The 21,365-nt window shown below is 33.0% G+C and overlaps 1 protein-coding gene across 2 annotated transcripts; it reads right to left on the bottom strand.

Annotated features, from left to right (window-relative positions):
- Nucleotides 1-11: 11 nt before the first annotated feature.
- Nucleotides 12-20,817, bottom strand: LOC113392706 (E3 ubiquitin-protein ligase RNF13). Of its 2 annotated transcripts, XM_064221029.1 has the most exons (12): nucleotides 20,615-20,817; nucleotides 18,938-19,134; nucleotides 9,971-10,140; nucleotides 9,358-9,449; nucleotides 7,052-7,154; nucleotides 5,503-5,611; nucleotides 4,999-5,173; nucleotides 4,212-4,378; nucleotides 3,838-3,939; nucleotides 3,527-3,573; nucleotides 2,899-3,065; nucleotides 12-2,356 (listed from the first exon to the last, which is right to left on the bottom strand). In XM_064221029.1, the coding sequence occupies exons 2-12, from the start codon at nucleotides 19,034-19,036 to the stop codon at nucleotides 2,298-2,300; spliced, it is 1,290 nt and encodes a 429-aa protein (XP_064077099.1). In that variant the 5' UTR covers nucleotides 19,037-19,134; nucleotides 20,615-20,817; the 3' UTR covers nucleotides 12-2,297. The 2 variants fall into 2 exon arrangements, with proteins under 2 accessions (XP_064077099.1, XP_064077100.1); XM_064221030.1 differs by lacking the exons at nucleotides 18,938-19,134; nucleotides 20,615-20,817 and adding an exon at nucleotides 11,279-11,485.
- Between the last annotated feature and the right edge of the window lie 548 nt (nucleotides 20,818-21,365).

Below are 21,365 nucleotides of genomic sequence, written 5' to 3'. Positions count from 1 at the left end.
AGAAGCGAGCGAGTTTTCATTTTACTAACGGAATCAACTTCCGCTGCGGTGTTGTGTAAAAAACATTAGAGTGATTATTCCAATATTATCGTTGTTACTTGGAACTAGAAATCAATTTTACATACGATATTGATAAATATTTTCGTTTCCATTTGCAAACACAATCAAAGCGGTAAACATTTAAAATTAGAACTTGTAAAATTAGTTTTTTAAAGACTTAACACCTAAGTTTTATTTTTAACTAGTGAAACCTTCGTTATTTGAATATATATGGCAAGTTACTATAATTATTCGTGTTAAAAATAAAAGAATACTTTGTCATAAAAAATACAATATAATGTGTTACATGGTAAATGGAAGTTGTATGTAAGTTAGTCGTTATAAAATTTCTTTACAGTTTTCATGAATGGTTACAGTCCCTGTCTAATAAAAGTCCTCCATAGTAATAACAACTATAATTTAATCTATATTCATATACATTATACTACAATACGATATACCTAAAGCTTATACACAATCATTTTACTTGATTTACCTCGAACATTAATAATATATTACACTTAATTTTCCCTTTGCCTCTTCACAACTTACTAAGTGGCCTTGAATTATTTATTATCATATTATGAAATTAACGATGTACTTACGGGATATCACAATGAAAGTTTAGTAAAATATTTTGTTCTATATCAATAGAATGTGCTAAAAAGAACATATAATATACTTCTTATTGATACATTAGTCTAGGTAAATAATATGTGATCATTTTTGGATATTTGATTGTGAATGTACAGAATTTTTTACAAGATCCTTTATATTTTGATATTTTGCACAAATTCTATTGAAATAGAAATTTCTTGGATTCGAATATGTACATACATACTTTTATTTTTGACCCAGCCCATAAATTATGTGTTTCTTTTCTTTTATAATTTTATTTCGATAAAATACTTCATGTGTTAACGTTTTTAAATGCCTAATATAAAGGAAAGGTTGATTTATAAATCTAATTGACGCAAGGTCATATAAGTTTCTTTTTTTAAATAACATTATCTCTAGACACGTTAAACATTTAAAATTACTTTTTTTGCATGATTCGCACATCGTCTCTTATTTAGTAGCGTTCGATCCTAAATTACGTGCAAAGGATATCTATCGCTGACAAAAACAATGTTTGAACATAGCGAAACAACGCGTGTTATTTTTAATTCTAGGAAGTTGAATTATATTTCATAATTAAATTTTCGATCAATTGTTTTTATTTGTAACGAGATATTTTATAACGTAGATGATAAAATAACGAAATAAATGGTATAAAAAAAACACTGGCAAAAAAAGAGACTACCATATTTTAATACAATTAAGTAAAGTTGGTTTAAATTTGTAATATAAGACCGATGCACTCTAATAAATTAAATTAAGCAAAGGCATGAAAAGTTACTGCAATTAACCAGCACTATTAAGAAAATTAATTAACTTTGTTGAAAAACATTTCTAGAGATATGTTATAAATTTAAACTTGGAATAATGTTTCCATACTCTGTTTAAAATTTTCAGGTACTTTATTAGATTTTGAAGCTTAACATGGCATGGCGATGAAAGTTATTTTGCATGATCAACCGTAGCGCTAACCGAGACTTCAACTATACAGGCGTAGTTACAATTAAAAAATCTACACAATCTGAGGCAACGATTGTGTAATTTTCACAACTGTTTGCATTATTTATAATACCTCTGGGTGGCCGCCTCTACAGCCGTCACTGTTCTGACGCACGACTATTCCATAAGATTATAACTCTTACAAAATACAATGACAAGAAAATAATGCTGAAGTCAAAAGCTTTCACTTGAGACTATTTTCGATGGTTCCATCAAATAAGTCTCTATTAATTTGCATAAATTACAAAATAATGCATGCTACTTAAATAACTTTGAAAAATCCCGATGAAGTTTATTCAAATCACATTTGTTGTTCCAAGTTAGTATAGATTTAAGAATAACATACATCTTGCAAATCATAAATAATGTGATCGTATTTTGTTTTAGAAGAATATTACGATTGGAACTTCGATTCATAGCTAGTGGGCCTTGGTTTAAAATCCTTCCTTCTAATTTCCTGATCTCTCTCATGCTTAATTATCGGTGTCATTAATAAACAATGATTTAAGGCGATGATATCACGAAGTCGGTTTAAATGTATATGTTGTGTCTGTTAGTAAAATTCTACATTCGCGATATTATATTCTGTGAGTCCGCTATTTTTCTTAGAGTCAATGTACAATAATTTATAATACACGTGTTCATAAATCGATATGTTGGGGCCCGCTGGTCGCCGTAGGAGCCGGAAGTGCAGCGACACCTAGAACATCAAACGTTGCATTGAATATTATCTAATGGCACTTCTTTTCTCCATTGCGGTTGGACATTGAGCAAGGAAGTCTAGCATCAGTGTTTGAATATAGTGTTAATGTATTTGAAAGTAAGCACATACAACTTAAAAACTCACATATAAATATTAAGATGGTGCAGCGTATTTAATGTAAACTCATAGAACAAAATCCGACGAATTGGATAACAGGTGATGAAGTGATTTGTCCTTTTAAAAATAGTCAAAATGATAACTTATAAAAATGTTACCAGACTTTAATTAACTTAAATCTGTATTCATCGTGTAGGTTTGTAACGTATTTAAAATATATGGTTGCTATTTAGGCACTCACATCCTCGAGCTATCCTCGTACCATTCAAAACAGGTACGTTCAGTGCGCACACTTTCTGAAATCGCGTACCCTATCTTATTATAGTACTATCATTGCCCTGGAGACTCCACATTTAACCCCAAAGAGTGCTACCGAGCACAACAGGCGCGGTGCGGGCCAGAGTCGCGTCAGAGGTGCTCACCGATGTCCCCGTGCGGCGAGGCGGGCGCGGCGGGCGCGGGGGGCGAGGGGGGCGAGGCGGGCGCGGCGGGCGCCCTCCGCGCCGAGCGCGCCCGTCGCGAGCGCGGCGCGCGGCGGCGTCGCTCCGGCTCGGTGCGGATCAGCGGCTGCGTGTCGCGATTCTCGACCCTGGGCCGTCGGTGGCATATTGAAAATAATATATTTAACTGCGTGTGTAAACTATGTGTGGGTCAATATTGTAACTCAACTTTGAGCCACTCCCACTCGACCGAATGTGCTGAAGTTTGACAGAAACGATTGGGTCCGGTGTTGAAATAATGAGGGAGTGTATAATTTATGATATCAACTTTTAGAAAATATATAATGTCTCAGTCGATCGTCATACTTTTGTTAGAATGGATGAAAATTTCGAATCTTTTTTTATTATAATTAAAATCGTAATACAGGAGGATATTTTTTGCTCTCAGATTATGTAGTGTGCCGTATGTACATTCTATTTTACATCTTAATATTCGTTTTAAGAATAAAATTACATGTATGTGTGATATGACAGTCATACATTATCGATGATTTCATCATATTGCCACATGTCATATTGTGATGATAACTTTAAATTAAACACTACTTACGCTTCTTCATTAACGATTTGGTCGTTATCCTCTGAAGGCTGTGCGACCTAAAACATTAATTTCTATATCTGAATTATTGTTTAAATTAAAAAAAAAAAAAAAAAACAAACGAGCTAATAGACTAACAGGGAAATAATAAATTGAACAACGTTTTTTTTATCAAATCAACATCATGAAACAAATAAAATTAAGTATATTTACTGAACAGTTATTATACAGTTTGGCGAAAATGGTTTAATTAAGTTGACACATACATACTAACAGCTGTTGAATAAAAGCTCATAAGGTAAGCAATATTAAATATAGTGTACCTCTGCGTCGGCTTCCCTTTGCTCGATACGACTCCGCATTCGGGAGATGTAGCGCGCCGCCCTCACGAAAGGGTTCTCCCGCTGTTCGTCGAAAGTCCCACCCTGCGGAAATACATGACCATTTAAAATGTTCATATAGCAACTCATTAATTCAATTTACCAAGTCATCGGAGTTAACCGAAAAAACATATTATATATTAAAATGAATGAGTAGCTCGAGAGTGAGTATTTCTCCAAGTAGAGAATGACAGATTTTATATTATTCCTTACTTTATATATTTAATTTGTTCGATAAATATATATAAATATTTAACGTAGATCTCTAGTGCAAACGAAATCTCTGAAGTGGATTCGCTGCGTTTTAATGGCCCGACCTGCGTGCGCGGCGCGGAGGCGGCGGCGGAGTCGGCGACGAGCGGCTCGCTCTCGGAGTCGGAGTCGTGGCGCGCGCGCTCGCCCGCCGCCAGCACGCGCCGCTTGCACACGGGGCACACGCGCCGGTTCTGCGTCAGCCACGGGTCGATGCACTTCGCGTGGTACGCTGCGGAGGGCGCCGCCCGGGAATTTATTCATTGGGTCGATCATGGAATGTGTAAATCGAGGGTTACTTTTACGCCTTTTAGGATTCAAATAGATTAGGTAAAAACGGGCAGTCGAGGCCATTCGAGACTAGATAGTTAGCTTCCGTGGACTAGATAGCAAATTAAAATATTAACTATAAGGATGAACTGGTTCTCACAGCCGATCGGCTCGAACACATCGAATTTAATTTAAAAACCTCGAATTTATAAGGAGAAAGGATCTGGATAAGGTCAACAGCTGCTTTGGAATCATTGCATATTGATGATTTTTAATGGCCGGTATATTTTTTACTGTTTGATAATTTTGTACAATACTCGCCGACTCGGCCCGACTTACCTCAACTATCGAGGAATACACGGCATAAATTGTCTTAATTATTTCAATAAGTGAACATCGAAACTCGTGCTCTGTTTATTAGTATTTAGTATTAAATAAGAGAAAGAAAGTTACGAAAGCAACAAATGAAAAATTCAAACTGATATCGGTCGAGCGGCACGAGCCGTATGGGACGACATTCGTCCGATAAAGTGTCGGGCGAGTGTCAGGTACGCGAGACGTTCACCGGCCAGCGATGCGTACCGTGCGCGCAGGGCAGCACGCGCAGGCGCTCGCCGTCCTGGTAGTCGTCGAGGCAGATGGCGCACGTGTCGTAGGGGTCGCCCTTGCTGAACTTGCACGTGGGGATCTTCCGCAGCGCGCGGCCGGGCAGGCGGTGCCGCCGCGCGCGCCGCCGGTCCTTTATGCACTTCACGATCTGCAAGCGCGCGGGCCGGTACAGTGCTCAGCGCCGGTCGTGAGCGTCGGCTCTCTGACAAATGTTGCCCGTCCTTCACTTGGACATCAAGATGTTTTGTCCCTTGTGCTTGTGTGATTCAAACTGGTCTAAACATGGTCGGAACACGACAGTACTATTTATTCTAAGCTGATACCCACCCTTCCAAACGGACTGGCACAAGACCGTACCACCAAGGTTTCTTCTAGAAACTTCTTGGTAAATCTTCTAGAAAAATGGTACAAACTGAGCTATTTATGAATGAGGTCGCCCATTTAGTTTAAGTCATAAAATTAATGTTAAAGTTTTACCATAAATATGAGTATAACGATGAGACAGAGCACCACGACGATGGCGAACGGCAACAGCAGGTGCGTGTTGATATTGAAGGGTAGATCTCCGTTCACCATTATATAGTAACTGTAACACGTTTTAATCGTATGATAAATTTGTACAAATACAAAATTGAGAGAGAACATTGATGAAATGTCGTAGGTGACAATCACTTATTTATTTATGTGTTTTATGTATGTACGTGTGTTATGCGTGCGTGACGTGCGCGTGTGGTGTGCAATACGTACATTTATTTCATTATCGAATCTTGAGGACGAAATAATGATGAATAATTTTAAAGTTATTTCACTCGTAAATGTATAACAAATACCTGATACAGTTTTTATTAAATTCCATTCTGCTCTTTCTGTTTTTTCTGATACAGTAAGAACATATATCTGTCTATATAAGAATCTCGAACAATACAATATACTAGCCTCAGCTCTAGCCTAGACTTTTGTTATATATCGAGCTTTGCAGCTGGTGAGATCTAAAGAGAAAGCCGAAATGTTAGCGAAGTAGCTGTTATTCACTTATGACTTTATTTTTATTTAATAATAATATTTAATTATGTATCCAAAAATACACACACACACACTAAAATATTACAAAATCTTAGTACTCAATACATTAAACAAATATGATACAACATACTAAAAGACAGGTAATTAGTACAGAGTAAGACTCAATAAAAAAAAAAAATTATATAATTAAAAAAAAAAGAAAAATACCATACCATGTACTATTTAAAGGCTGTTTTTTCCAATGATTTACTCACGTAATATTTGTCCTTTGTTTTAGAATAACAGATTTAAATATTTTAGTGGTTGTTAATGTTACCTATATTTTTGCTCAAGTCAATTTGACCAAATGAATCGTTTTTTGAATATAGTAACCAAGTTATAGTGAACTGACCGTTCCCATTAAACACTTTACTGTATATTATTATTGATTATTACAATTCTACTGAGGAGGTCAAGGTCAAGTTCTAATTGCGGTTTTACGTATTATTTGTACCCTATGTCCTTTTCAGTACCACTGACAAGGTATATATTTTTTTGACGCAGGAAGACGGACGAGCAATGGGCCACCTAATGGTATGAGGTCACCACCGTCCATAGACAATGGCGCTGTAAGATATTTTAACAATTTCTTACGTCGCCAATGGGCCAACCAACCTTGGAAACGAAGATGTTATGTTTCTCGTGCTTGTAGTTACACTGGCTCACTCACCCTTCAAATCGGAAGATAACAATACTGAGTTCACCTCGTCTGGGTAGGGCTTGCACAAAGCGCTACCATCGAGTAGTATGTATGATGACATCGTGGGTTAAGTAATTAAGACGTGAAAGCGTAACAAACAAACAAACAAACAAATAGACAAAGACGTTACGTTGGGTTAGAATTGATTACATGTTCGGCAGCGAGAGGTCACCGCCCATAGTCGCCGCCAGGGTGTGCCTCTGGGGCCCCCACGCAGCACACTCACTCAGGGTGTGGTGCGCCGTGATAATTGACAAAACTTACCGATTAGTATAGACGTATTCTTCTGAGAGAATTATCCCAGCGAGGTCGCTGACGAACACGGAGGGAATCGTTATCCCCTCAGGGTTCTTCGCCGACATCGACTCTGAAATGAGATTTTTGCAAATTTAAATAAATGAAATGCTGGCGCATTGATAATTTTTACTAGTTTGGAAAACGCAAGACTTACAGAAAATAGTTATATAATACTATTTAATCGTAAAAATAACACGATTAATAGGGATTATATTCTACTATGTATCGTTTAAATATTATGTTTTCATTTGGTTTCAACCGCGGTTTCATCTGAGGATGATGTGTGTGGTAGGGGTGGTGGTACATGCATTAGGTATCTTATGTTCCGTTGAGCAGTTCATATTATGGAAATGACAAATGAACAAATGAACAAATACACAAACTAACTTTCGCATCATCATCATCCTCCTGCCCTTATCCCAATTTCACTTAGGGTCGGCGTACCATGTCTTCTTCTTCCATACTTCTCTGTCGGACGTCATCCCACAAGTAACATTCTTTCTAACCATATCGTCTTTCACACAATCCATCCATCGTTTCTTGGGTCGTCCCCTACCTCTATATCCATCCACATCCATTCTCAAAACCTTTCTCACAACACGGTCCTCATTCCTCCGCATAACATGCCCCAAACTAACTTTCGCATTTATAATATTAGTTAGGGCTACAATTTAAAAGATACAAATTGTTTGTACAGTGATTTTGTAAAGAGAAAGAGATAAATATAGAGAAAGTGATATGTAGGAAAAAGAAGACAATAATAACCTTTTCCTCAAAATCTAGAAGATTAAAAAAAAAACGACAATTGAGTTATTCAAAATTAGAATCGACCGAATGACGTGATAAACATTTTGGACTCAATCATCTCTTCTCATATTGACCCCCCCTTTATTTTCCCTTGAGTCACACGTGTCAATCATAATTCATGGTCATTGTTTAAGTATCGTCTGTTGTCTGATCAGGGAAGTCGCTTACTGTATGGTAATTGATTCCATATTATATCGTTAATATTCATATTAACAATATACTCTGAAAATGCTTTGCAATGTTAGAGAACCATTAGTGAGGAATCGGGACTAACGAATTCACTAAAGTGGCCCATATTTATTAAGAATAGAGCAAAGGTTGCGCAATTAAAAAAAAAGGACTACGAAAGGTTGTTACGATCATTTGGTCAATATCTTTCTAATCAATACGAAATAAGTATAATTATTAATTTCTACGTAGACAGCATACGAGGCATTAGGTAACATAATATTTAGCTTGTAAATAATCAAGGACAAGTTGATTACAAGATACTTTTTCAAAGACATTCAACTCAAAAAAACTATAGTAAACATTTTTGTTTGAAAACCTAATCCGTTATTTGAAAATTATAAAAATATGAAATATGAAAAAAAAACAAAGTCATCACACTCCTATAAATTAATTTTAAATACAGATATAATAAAAAATCACTTTTCATAAATAGCACTTGACACAAAACATTTATCAACTTACAAATTAAGCCGATTCACATCCATGTTTATATTTTCTAACACTTTCCGCGCAAAACATTTTATAAAGTATTTCTTATAAACAACCACAGATTATCGAAAATTATAACAGATAAAAAATTACGTATATATTTTTTTTTTTTATTTCCGTGTAAAATGCGTTCGAGTTCCTATGAAGTTTTATTAGTTATAATATATTATCATGTTGCACGGGATGACCAGATAACAGTGTAATTATTCATCCAACTTATCTCTACACTTGTAATGGACGCACTTTCGTTTTGTTCTGCACGAAAATATCGCACTTCATGCTATCAATATAAGTGGCAAGGTACTATGGATAGCTCATCGTGTGTGTTTACAATTGTTTATAATTTTTTATTACCACGTTGTATATTTGTGGTTATTTTTAGTATCTATTAAATGGTATATTTAAAATATTGTAAATAAGTTAATTAAGATACTAGACTAGGCTAGGATCTTTGTACGCTCTTTTATATAAGTTTTAAAGGACAAAACAAACGGCTTAGTCTCTATACAGAAAATTGACAGACGATTTAAAAAATGTTGCGTAATTTTTTTATGCGGCGAGCGGTTGGTTCATTCAACAAAGCAAATAAAGGGCCAGACCTAAAATTCTTCCTCCAAGAGTAACGATTTTGCTCATATAATGACTACATATCATTTCATTGGAGCTTGTCAACCTAATGGGTCACGTGACCTGATCATCAGGAGTCGGTATCTTATTGGAAATCACTACATATTTCTGTCACTCACCGAGATCGCTCGAGTTGACATTATGTACGACAGCGCAGTCGTAGCCGGCAGCTTGCGCGTTGCGTACTTTCAACTCGAAGCTGCAGTTGTATCTGAAGGGAATAGTTAACGAACATTCTTATGTTAAGAAATATGATGGCACATTGGATGTCACCACGGTATCTTGATCGAAGGTTGAGATTACAATTCTGGACTGATTTGATGTGTTCAATTTTAATTTCAAAATATTAGACATTTTTTTCTGTAGAAGAAAGAATCGAAGACCTAATTACACCTAAGTCCACTTTAAGCAGACTGTGTTATGTATTTATTATAAGAATCACTTGCTGGTAAGCGGTCATGTCCGTAAAAAGACATTAATTAGAATTACAAGCCATTGCTTAGAATATCAAAGGGAAAACCGTAGGATCAAAGATGTTATGTCACTAACTCTAGCTAATTTATTAAACACCTTTTACCAGAACGCAAATAAATACCAAAACCGTCAAAAATTAACTAAATAGAAAAGCCAAAGATAACATTTGAAAAGATCGCCTTTTAATGACCCTTCGAACTGAGACAGCAATACAAAGTATTCTGTTCATCGGTAGGATAAGTACAAAACGAGACTCACCTGGCGATTAAGACAACCCATTTTCCTGTGAAGTTTTCCGTGTCCACCGGCGGTTTCTTCAGTGGAGTGCAGCCATCTTCCGGCTCACCAGACACCAGAAATCCACGAAGTCCATCTGGAGGCAGGTCTGGACCGAAACTAGCCGGTATATCGCGGAATTCTTCCGCTATCTGGAAAGGAAAAACTATTTATTCAACAAGTATCTAAATCGAATTATATCGTGTTCTCTGACTAAACTAGAACTTTAACAGGTAAGTTTAGGTTATAAAGAAGTACTTGGACATAATTAAGTCCAAGGCATAACTGTAGGTATTTATGTAAGCCGTACGTTCCCACCCAGTTATCACAGTTTTTTTTTACGAATAGCAACACTTAATATTGTTGTGTTTCGGTTTGAAGGGTGAGTGAGCCAGTGCAACTATAGGCACAAGGAACCTAACATTTTAGTTCCCAAGGTTGGCGGCGCACTGGCGATGTATGTAATGGTTATTATTTCTTACAACGCCTTTTTCTATGGGCGGTGGTGACCACTTATCACCAGGTGGCCCATTCGGCCGTCCGCCAACTTATAACATAAAAAAAAAAAAAAAGATATTTAGAACAACAAGCCTTTTATAGTGTCTCAGCTTTGAAAACTTTAAAGCCACATCCGTTGAACAGAAGAGTATGTTCTTATTTTGGTTATAAATAAATAGAACAACAATGTAATGGTTTATATTCATAGGCAATTTCAGAGTTTATGTGCTACGATAAAATATATACATACAAAAAAGTCTTCTATGGTACCTAAACTTAGCTAAAGCAAAAATCCCTTAGGTTTTAGTTGGAATAATAACGTTCCGTGCGAACACGAGTAACTTTTTAAGATTCTTGTAATATCGAAAAATACCGAGCATACGACATGGCTAAGTGGTGCCTTATAAGCATATAAAAATAGTGTAAATAATTCAAGTCAGAAAATAATTAGTTGAAGATCAGCTCCAGTTATACTCGTACCTGAAAAGTTTGAAATAATGGACAATTTAATCTTGCTGGATTTACCTAAACGCAATTCTAAATTCAAAAGTAATTATCTCTTAAAATATAATGTGCCATTATCAATAATTTACTTAGACTATTAAAATTTACTAAATTCAAGACTAAATAAAAAATAACATTAATTTTGAATTGACAAAGTAACCTCTTTGCAAAGAAACTATAAAATAAATAAATACACTGAAGAGAACGACTGATCGTTTAACTAAAAATTCACAAGTACCGTACGTAAGCAAACATTTTAATATAGGTAATACAATATATCGTACTTACGAAATGCTGCAAGCCGACTATATGCATCACGATTATACTTTGTATTGCTGGATGCATCATTCTTGATCATTGGAGAATAAATAGATCCAATTCCTGAACCTCGACTTTATATTTGATTGTTTGGTATATATTCAGCCTATACCACATTTACCGCGTCCAGACAATCTTGCGGTATTCATGTATAATAGCAATAGGTCTGCACGATGTTCGTGTTATAAAAAAAATACATAATATATACTATAATCTACAATTCAAAAATATTTTACGTTAAGAACAAAATTTGATATTCTAAATAAAACCGGTCCTTTCTAAATTAAATTTAACATATCTGCCTTTTCGAGTTTTTTTTAATGGTGTTAGTAAATTTCAAAAATGGAATAATTCGATTCCAATTTCAAATGATCGGACCTAAAGAGTTACATTATTAAGTTACCGCGACCTCTGTTACGGTTAACACGTACATATGTTTCAATGTCGAGGACGTATACTTGGCTGGCCTTCAACAAACAATTATTCTAATACCGACGACGCGTGCGGATCTGTGTTAGTTAAAACATACATTTATGACGTTTTTTTTCTTCATTGTGTTATCCATGAAAAAGACTGGACTGACTTCTCTAAATATTCTAAATGTCTAAGTCATCAAAGATAAAAAAAACCTTTTTTAAATATTATGTAACCTTCGAATAAAAATGAAAATAGAATGAGAACGTCATAAAAAATATTTATTATTTTTATGAATAATTAATAGAACACCAAACAAGTATTGTTTCTTTTTTAAACTCGTTTCAATACTTCAATCAAAGATTTGAACCATAGGCCAGTCAATAGAGCCCTTGAAGGTCAAGTAATTAGTATCATTATGATTTTTTGATATGTGGTTTGGGACGTTAAAATAATAACAAATTAGAATTTTCAACCCTCTGGGGTGAACGCTAGGGGGTTGAGAGGGTGAAAAGCGTTTTTGCTTATAACTTTGTGAAAAAAATTGTAAAATGGTTGAAAATTGGACAGAAGGTGTAAATAATTATAACTTACCTCGTATTAAAATTTAAACCTTTTTTGTTTAGTGCTAAATTAGTTATTAACAAAAAATAATGTTTGTTAAGATATAATAATAATATTATACGTAATTATGCTCTGTTTCAGTACTAAATATTCTATAGTAGTACTTAGATACAGATACATTAGATGTATTTGATAATTCACTGCACTAAGTTTAAAGCGAGATGACATTACATTTTGTCTACATTAAAAATAAGCACACCATAGCACTAAAATATAGCGGTACCTCAGGTACTAATTCAAGTCATCACATATGTGATAACTGACTATTCCCAATGTATTTTGAATTTAGAATATGTCAGGGTGCCGAAAACTATTCCAATTCTCTTCAAAACGTCTTACTGAAGACATACGTCAAAAATAAGTCAACACATGCGGGCGAATCAGCGGACGGAAAATAATAATTAATAAATTAATAGTTTACAACAACAAAAAAATCCGGCAACGCCATACGCCCAACGGCACACTTCTAACTCGCAGGTTGTTACTGAGAAGTTTTCGACAGAAATACCCAATAAATAGAACTTTGGGTTCTGCGGCCAACGAGGCAGACACTTTAGATTTGCTGTATAACCCTCAAATATGACTATCCCACTGGAATCGGGTTTGAAACTTAAAACTCAATACTTAGTAGTAAAAATACATTAATAAATTGTTAAAATTCTATTTGATCAAATTAAAGAAAAAAACTCATGAAAATATTCATTATCAAATTTTTATTACATTACGTCAAAATTTATTAGAATTATCTTAAATTGTAACAACATATTTTGTAATACATATAGTTTATCGTACTCCAGACAAATACGGAGATAAGATCTGTTTATTTTTCCAGGTTATACGTAAAAACTGCTGCGATTAATATGAAATGTATGAAAAGGAAAAACAAAGAATATATTTGTGTTTAAAAAATAGAGAAACAGAACGAAAACCGTGGTTGAGTTTAATTGTTCCAAAGTACTTATCAAAGTAAATAACATATCTACCGCCTAATGCACATTAAAAAAGTGTACGAGATCGAAGTTTGAGTGCTTCGGACTTCGGAATCGGATATCGGACATTAATATGGTATTCTACTATTTTTGAAAAAGTACTGTTGTAGTACGTACTTCAAAATGTTGATTTCACCAATAAAAAGCCACAAAAAATATATTTCGCCAAAATAAATACGTTTTCTTGCCATAAAATAAAATTTTAAGTCATTTTTATTCCTGCAAAAATGCTGTCAGTCATTTTGGTGACGTCACATTGATAAAAACAACATTGTGTATGTACGACTGGCACTCATTCAATGTCAACAGCTATACATACTTGGTGTTTTTTGTGAAAATAATGAATTAAAATCACTATTGTTGGTGTCTAAAGTACAAATACTAGCATTAAAACTCCCAGAAAAGTTGTTTAACAAAGTTCCAAATGATATTGAAATGACAGATATTGCTTATCTGATGCCACACCATGGCGGCTCGTGTTTTAGGTCACGTGATGTACAGATTAAAAATTACGACTTTTTATTTTAATATAATAAAATAATAATGTTCTTTTATGATTCAAAATTAAAATATGTAAGTATTTTTCCACATATTTATATTATTTTTCACCACCGAAAGTACTCTAACATAAAACATTTTATTTTGCTATTCGACCCGATAGTGAAATATTTAAATAATCACGTTAAAAATTACGCGAGATATGTTGTACGATGCATTACTACAATACGGGCGAATAGATCGATTGGCGAATGATTATGTTTTATTAGTTAAAAAACAAGATTCTGATCAGTAGGCGGACAATCAAATGTCATTATAACTGGTCAACACTGTTCTTAGATATTGGTAAGAAATATTGAATTTTCCTCATATCATCAATGCGTCGCCAACCTTGGGATTTAAAGATATTATGACCCGTGCGTATAATAACTGGTTCACTGACACTTGAAGGTGCGTACTCAGTGACGGCGCACCGCGCACGCGTATCCGCTAGCATAGTGAGTGTTCGTTTGGTCATCTGCTAGCAGATCGGACTGGTTCAAACAGATTCCGCGTTCGCAGTGAGCCATCACTCAGGACGTACGTTCAAACCGGAATATAATAGTACTAAATATAGCTGTTTGGCGGTATAACATATGATGGCACTAAGGCATGCACAAAGTCTTACCACCATAAACCATTGCACCTAATGCTAAAAATATTTACTTTATTTTTATCTTCTAGAGTATACTACTTTCTAGAAATACTATTTAAAAAGAAACGTAAAATGAACACTTCTATCCTTATTTCTCCATCAGCCTGTTTGCGTAATTAATAAATATGAATGCTCAAGACCACCGGTCATTTTGGTCTTAGAAAAACAGAAATGGTTACAGAGTAGAGTTTGTCTTCAAAATTATTTTTAAAATAAAAAGAGTGTAAATGTCTCAAAATACAGGATAAAATATTAGATTATTGAACGCTTACGTGAGTACATACTTTTATAGAGTATATTGTTTTAAAGTGAAAATTGCTATTTTATTTCTAAATCGAAATGGAATCACCGTCAAAGACACCGTATAAATTAATAATAACTTTTTCATAGATAAGCCGATAGATTAATTAAAATTTGTAAGTCAGACTCGCGTGAAGAGATAAAGTATTCTAGTTCTCAACTAAAAATATAACGTTAGAAAAACTAAAAAACAAAACAGCAATGTTACAAAACGAAACAGAAATAAATTAAAAAAAAAACAACGCATACTCGACGGTAATAAAAATAAATCTCAGTTAAAAAGGTGTAAAAACTATAAACATTGTTATGTCACCAACACCCAGTATGTGTAAAATTTCAGTTTATTAGGTTGGGTGAACTTCGTAAAAATGCTGTTCTAAGATTTGCTAATGGTATAACAGTAAATACATGGAATATTGCTTGGAAACTATTTGTTATCCGTTTAATTTGAATAATAACATCGACTTTTATATACTTCTTTATTATTATTTAAATAATATATATTTCGAATATATAGATCGCTTTATGTTCGTTTTATTTTAGCCGTTTTTGGGCACAAAATACCACCAAGTTATCCGAAATATGCAATTATATAATATTATTTGCGACATATTGATAAGAATTGTTCGAAACCATTTGGTGGATGTGCCGATTCCTTCCAAACTAATACCAGTACCATTCTGACAATTCACAACTGTGTCAATTGGTAGCTGACAATTAATAGTTATTAATAGCCCAGAAAAAAATTGAATCATCCCATCTTTTCTGTAGTAATACCAACATTTTTAAGTTAAAAAACACTATATTGTTTTAAATATTTCAATTCAAGTTAAGCCTTTCCTAAATTGAAAGGAAACAGTTTTCATTATAAATAGTGTGGTCTGAATGTTACCGATTAGTTCACCGAAAACGAATGTTCGGAAGGGATAGAGCGAGTGCACCCACTGACGCCGCTCACTATTACTGTGTAATTTCACTGGCGATAAACATTGACACGTGCTATGTATCCGAAAACAATGAGTCGAATAAATAGGAGACAGAAAATCAAGGTTAAATGTAACTATCATTAAATTTATGGCTGTGAACGAATAACTTCGCGACCCAGTAGCCTCAAGCTAAATAAGATATTTATAGACAATTATAAAATTACCTAACTATGCTCGCATCGGAAGTTTATGGAATTAAATTAGTTATAGTAAACACGTCGTCTTGGTTTGTCTTTGTGCAAATTCGTTACTGGTTGGTTAGTACCCATTATCATTGGTACTGGTATGGTATTGTTGTTGTCCGGTTTGAAGGGTAAGTGAATCGGTAACTACAGAAATAAGGGACATAACAACTGAATTTAAAAGGTTTACAATGTACTCTTACATGGTTTATATATCATACGGTGCCAATGTCTATGGCTGTATTGGTTACCACTTACCATTAGGTGACCTATTTGGCAGTCTGCCTACCTACACTAAATACTTACAAATATACCGAATACCGAAAATATGACAAATATTCGGGCTCAACCCTAATTTGAGTATAAGATAAAAGATCATCTGTTACTGAGAATATTTTTTTGTCTGTCCTAAGTTTTAATTGGAAATATAACACTTTTATAACAAAAGAAACGTACGAGATATAAATATATATCGTTCACCTCTGAAAAATTCGAGTAGTTATAATTATGGTCATTTCATAGCAGCGTTATTACGTTCAAAAGCTTCACCTAGACTTTTGTAGAAGCATACCATTTTTTATTTTTTTTATATCACACTGGTTTATCTTCTTCTTGATAATTAAAAATGAATGAGTTTCTCTTATATTCATTCCAGTCCAGTCCTAAACCAGTCGTCCGATCATGATAAAATTTAGGTGAGGTGTTTTGCTTTGCAAGCGAAGGGCTTAGCCTAAAAAAAGCAAGACTTTGTCTTTGTATATTTGTCTTTCCATATTAACTATTTTTATATAGTTTTATAATATGTAGACCCTAGCTAAGCTAGTACATGCTAAAGTTAGTACATGATAATAATATCCCCTTAACCGTATTTTCGGTCAATATGGCCAAACTATGTAACCTACATATATATAAGCATTTAAAATTAGCATAAAAACCATAAAAGGCTTTACGAATATTTTAATTCAACAACTTTCTTTTAAAAAAATATTTTTGAATCGACTTAAATAAAGTATATTTAATTTCGACAAATCGTATTACGTAATTGAAATTTTATTTTATTTTATATTAACAAAATTTTGTTCACATAAGACTTGCGTAATCTACGTTTAAATATAAACAAATATATTATGAGTATTATCCTTTATAATTTCTTTCACACTTAGCACAAATAATTCACAATTAACAAATCACTTGAACCGATTAACACGGAACCTTTAACTGAGCAGTTAATACTGGAATGCAAACTATCGGCTACTTATCGTTATTGGTAATATTCCCTTGTTACCGTTAGATAACTTATCGAGGAACACACATGGCGACTAATTGTATTTTTTTTAATAATATATATATATATGTAATAACGGACGGTCGGAGTATCGATTGAGGTGCATTTCATAGTTTTAACGTTGTATAATATTCAGATTCAAGTAAATTTTACTAATATACATATCAAGATTATATAGGGCATATATATTTTAGTTGGTTACAAATATACAAATTTATTAACATCCATTTGTTTAATATAACATTGTAAGTGTGTATTGTATTAAATTAAAATGACAAAAGGATTATTGATAACGTATTGCGTCCCTGTGTCTAATAACTGCGTTATGTATTTTTTATCTCTTTCGCACTATCCCTTTGTCTCCGTAAATATAATTAAGAAAGAAAGATCGAGTCATCTTAACGTATACAAATATCAGCTGACGACGCTCTTCACTCTTTTGATAAAATATCGACAATCAAAACGAGACAGATATAGTTACGACAGACTGTTAAAATGCAACTTGTAATGTTGTATGTATGTACTGTATTATAAAACCAGACACGAGGACAAGTCGATAGTCACTATCGATACTTATTGTTTATAATTATTAAAATTTTACAATGTTATATATATACATATTTCTCTACGTCTACTCGGCATATATTCTACAGCCATGTAGCAATACCTTAGTATTGTAGTGTTCCGTTTTGAAAAGTGAGAGAGCCAGTGACATCGTAGTTCTCAGGGTTGGCGGCACAATGTCTTTGTAAGGAATGGTTCTTGAAGAGCTAATGTCTATGGGCCGCGGCGACCCATTACCATCGGGATGCTTTTTGCCCGTTTATCTATCTATTTTACAAAGAAATATTAAAAAATTACAGATCTCACAAACAAAAGTCCGCTATTTTGTCTTAAATGTGTAAAGCACCAAAAATATAAATGAATATATGAATAGTTTACCTTCAAAAAAATTATCTGATAAATTATAGCTAATATAGTATCGATGTAATTAAATAATATTATGCTAGCTACATAGCTACTAGATTCTTCAGATCAAATATACAACACAAACATTTTTTATATCTAAGTCCGTCTGGAAAATTAAAAAAAATAATAGTAAGAAAGTTCGGATCATACGGATTAGTAGTTTTTCATAAATCGATAGAACGAACCAAAAACAATTTATACGAAAACGAAAGGAATAATAATGTAGTTGCAATGAGATAGCAATAACATTTATCACAGTTGAGTTTAAATTCCCTGCAAATATCCCACTGAGTGAAGGCCTCTCCTTGGGAAGGCTTCGAACTTATTTTACCATGTTCATCTAATGCTGGTTTCCTTCACCATTGCAAGATATGAATAACTCAAATTGAGCATATGAAAACTTTGCCTGGGCTTGAACCTGCAAACTTTGTTTAATACATGTTGTATTTCTACAATGAATGTAACTATTTTCTGAAATAATTCTTTGTCATTTGATGATGAACTGTTAATAAAATTTAGCTTTCTAAGGCTAAAGGAAAATAAAAACTTTGCCAATCTCTCCTTTGCCCGAGAACTGTCAATATTGATATACTTTGACAAAGTTCCATTCCATTCTCATATTGCAAGAATTATGTGTCTGTGCAGAATGTTTATATATACTAATAAAATAAATTCAATATAAATTTACCGTGTGTGGCAGGTCTTCAGTGTATACTATGATGCTGCCATGGACGGAAGTTAACAAGCCCAGCAAGCCCAGGAGGCAGGTGTGGAGTGTGTGTAGCATTGTCAGCACATTCCTCTGTGCTATCTTCTCTAATTAGACCCGCTTACATTGCATACGGAGTAATGTCTTTTAATGGTTGATCTTGATCGCCTTAACTTCTGAAAATAAATTCTTCACTATCAAATATGTACAGAAATTTAAGTAAAGAAATACATTTCTATTTATTGCATTTTTTAAAGAAGATAGAATGAAATTATGTAGAGGATTTGAATTATGAACTATCTTATGGTTGATATAATTTGATAAACAAAGCAAACATACAATTTTTCAAAAGTATCTCATTTGTCCAGCGTTAAACAATACTAATACATTTTCATGGGTCATAGTGTGATGTTATTTAGTCTATAAACTTTCTCAATACATGCATTATTTCATACAAAAATATATAGTTTAATTTTTTCTGGCAGCAAACCCAGCAAGAAACAAAAAATAATTTATTAATATTACGCTTTTTAACTTTAGAAAATTATTTAAAATTATCAAGATTAGTGTTGGAGAAATAATCAATCCATATTTATCCATTTACAAGTAAATCAGATAATAATAATGATATATGTAATTAGTTCAATTGAGAATCAAATCTATTTTCCACTCTTAGTCATCAATAAAACATACTGCACTCGGACAATAATAACATTAAAAGGTTATTTATGTGAAATTTGTTTGTTTTGTAACAGTTTCTGCTGAGGAGTATTTATATCTTTTTATATGAAATCAAATAGTTTGTAAGAAGTCAAAGACAAGAAATTATTTCTATAATTTAGCAGATGTCAAAAACAGTTATATAGCTTAAAAGCAAGTACCTATTTTTTGATTAGAAATGAATAACAGTTAATATATTGCTAATTAGATATCAATATGCATATGTAAGTCAGTTTCTTGTGTCATAATAACACTTGGTTATTAAACCTTCTAATCGGAGCATAGTAATACATTTTTTTGTACCAAGAATGAAATGTTAACAATAGACACAAATAGGCACAAGTAGACACAAGTAGCACAAGTAGACTGCAACAACTTACAACAATATTCAATACATCTTAATGATGTGGGTAGGAGTTACTTGAGACAAATTTAACAATAATAAAATTTATTGAGAAAACTTAATAGGATAATTTTATTGTATTATTTGTTTTTCTCATTTGATTCATTAATAAAAATAACTTCTATGTTTAGAATGGTTACTTTACATTAAAAAAACTGAATGTTAAATTAATTAGTTTTATTTACGTTAGATTCAAAAGAATTGGGAACAATTTAAATTTATACTACTTGTGAATGTCTGAAAGTTATCAAAAGAAATAGGTACATAAAAGAAGGAAATAGGTTTAAAGAGATAAAGTTTGGATATAAACATATTTAGCAAATGATAATAAGGTCGTTTCGTAACCAAAACAATTGGTGATTACACGATATAACGCGTTAACCCGATGCGTATGATTAAAAATAAGCTGCTAATTTAATCTAATAAAGCCGAGACATATTCTCGGCCTTGGATCACGTGTTAACAACAATAATAAATTCGTTTCAACTCTATAATATCCTCAACTCGACATATATGCAAACAAAAGTACTTACAACATAAACTCGAATTATAATAACAAGATCTTTGTAAAAACGCCTAAAGAACCAACGCTTAGTATTAATAATCTAACACAACACAAGCAATTTTTAAGTAGCACCTCGTTTATTTGAAATTACAAATATAAGTAAATTAACTAAAACTACGACTGATTCTGATTCACTCTTCGGAAAAATCAAGTCAAAGTAAATGTCATTCGATGAACGTTCATAAACTCGGGCTCAATGCATATTAAATAAAAATATGTGGTGTAGCATGTCTTTAATATAAAATAATATGAAACATTTTAAAGCACAATAAAATAGTGTTTGTTCAACATTTTTAAAAATTCATAATAATAATTTTTTTAAGGATTTCTTTATTTGGTATTTGAATGTTTCGAACAGGATTGTTTGAACGTGTTGCGTTTTGTTTTTACTGCTACTATTACTGTTTTTATTATAAAAAGACATAAGGTATTATAACGAAAATAAACATAAAACGTGGGTAAATAATTACAGTTTCATACCATAATATTATTAAAATATTTTAATTTTATTTATTATAATAAATGACGCCTGATATTAACTTGGAGCATTTTATATAAAACAGAAGTAGCTAAGCAACATTTAGAAGGCATTACATATATATTTTAGTTTAATCTGTATTCTGTATTTTAAAATTATCATTTTACTGTGGATGCTTTAATAACCTTTTTTTGAGTTTAATAAATACAAAAAAAATCACAGTTCTATTAGATGATATTTT

This window comes from Vanessa tameamea, chromosome 5 (genome assembly GCF_037043105.1).
Source record: "Vanessa tameamea isolate UH-Manoa-2023 chromosome 5, ilVanTame1 primary haplotype, whole genome shotgun sequence".
NCBI classification, from domain to species: domain Eukaryota; kingdom Metazoa; phylum Arthropoda; class Insecta; order Lepidoptera; family Nymphalidae; genus Vanessa; species Vanessa tameamea.
This window is presented reverse-complemented; position numbering and strand designations above follow the sequence as displayed.

What these genes read in the sequence shown, in the direction of transcription:
- LOC113392706 (XM_064221029.1), bottom strand. Translation starts at nt 19,036, where the DNA reads ATGCTACACACACTCCACACCTGCCTCCTGGGCTTGCTGGGCTTGTTA. An exon ending in GAATACGTCTATACTAATCG is followed by an intron (nt 5,612 to 7,051) that starts GTAAGTTTTGTC and finishes AACGTGTTACAG; the next exon opens with TTACTATATAATGGTGAACG. An exon ending in CCTCCGCGCCGCGCACGCAG is followed by an intron (nt 3,940 to 4,211) that starts GTCGGGCCATTA and finishes GTATTTCCGCAG; the next exon opens with GGTGGGACTTTCGACGAACA.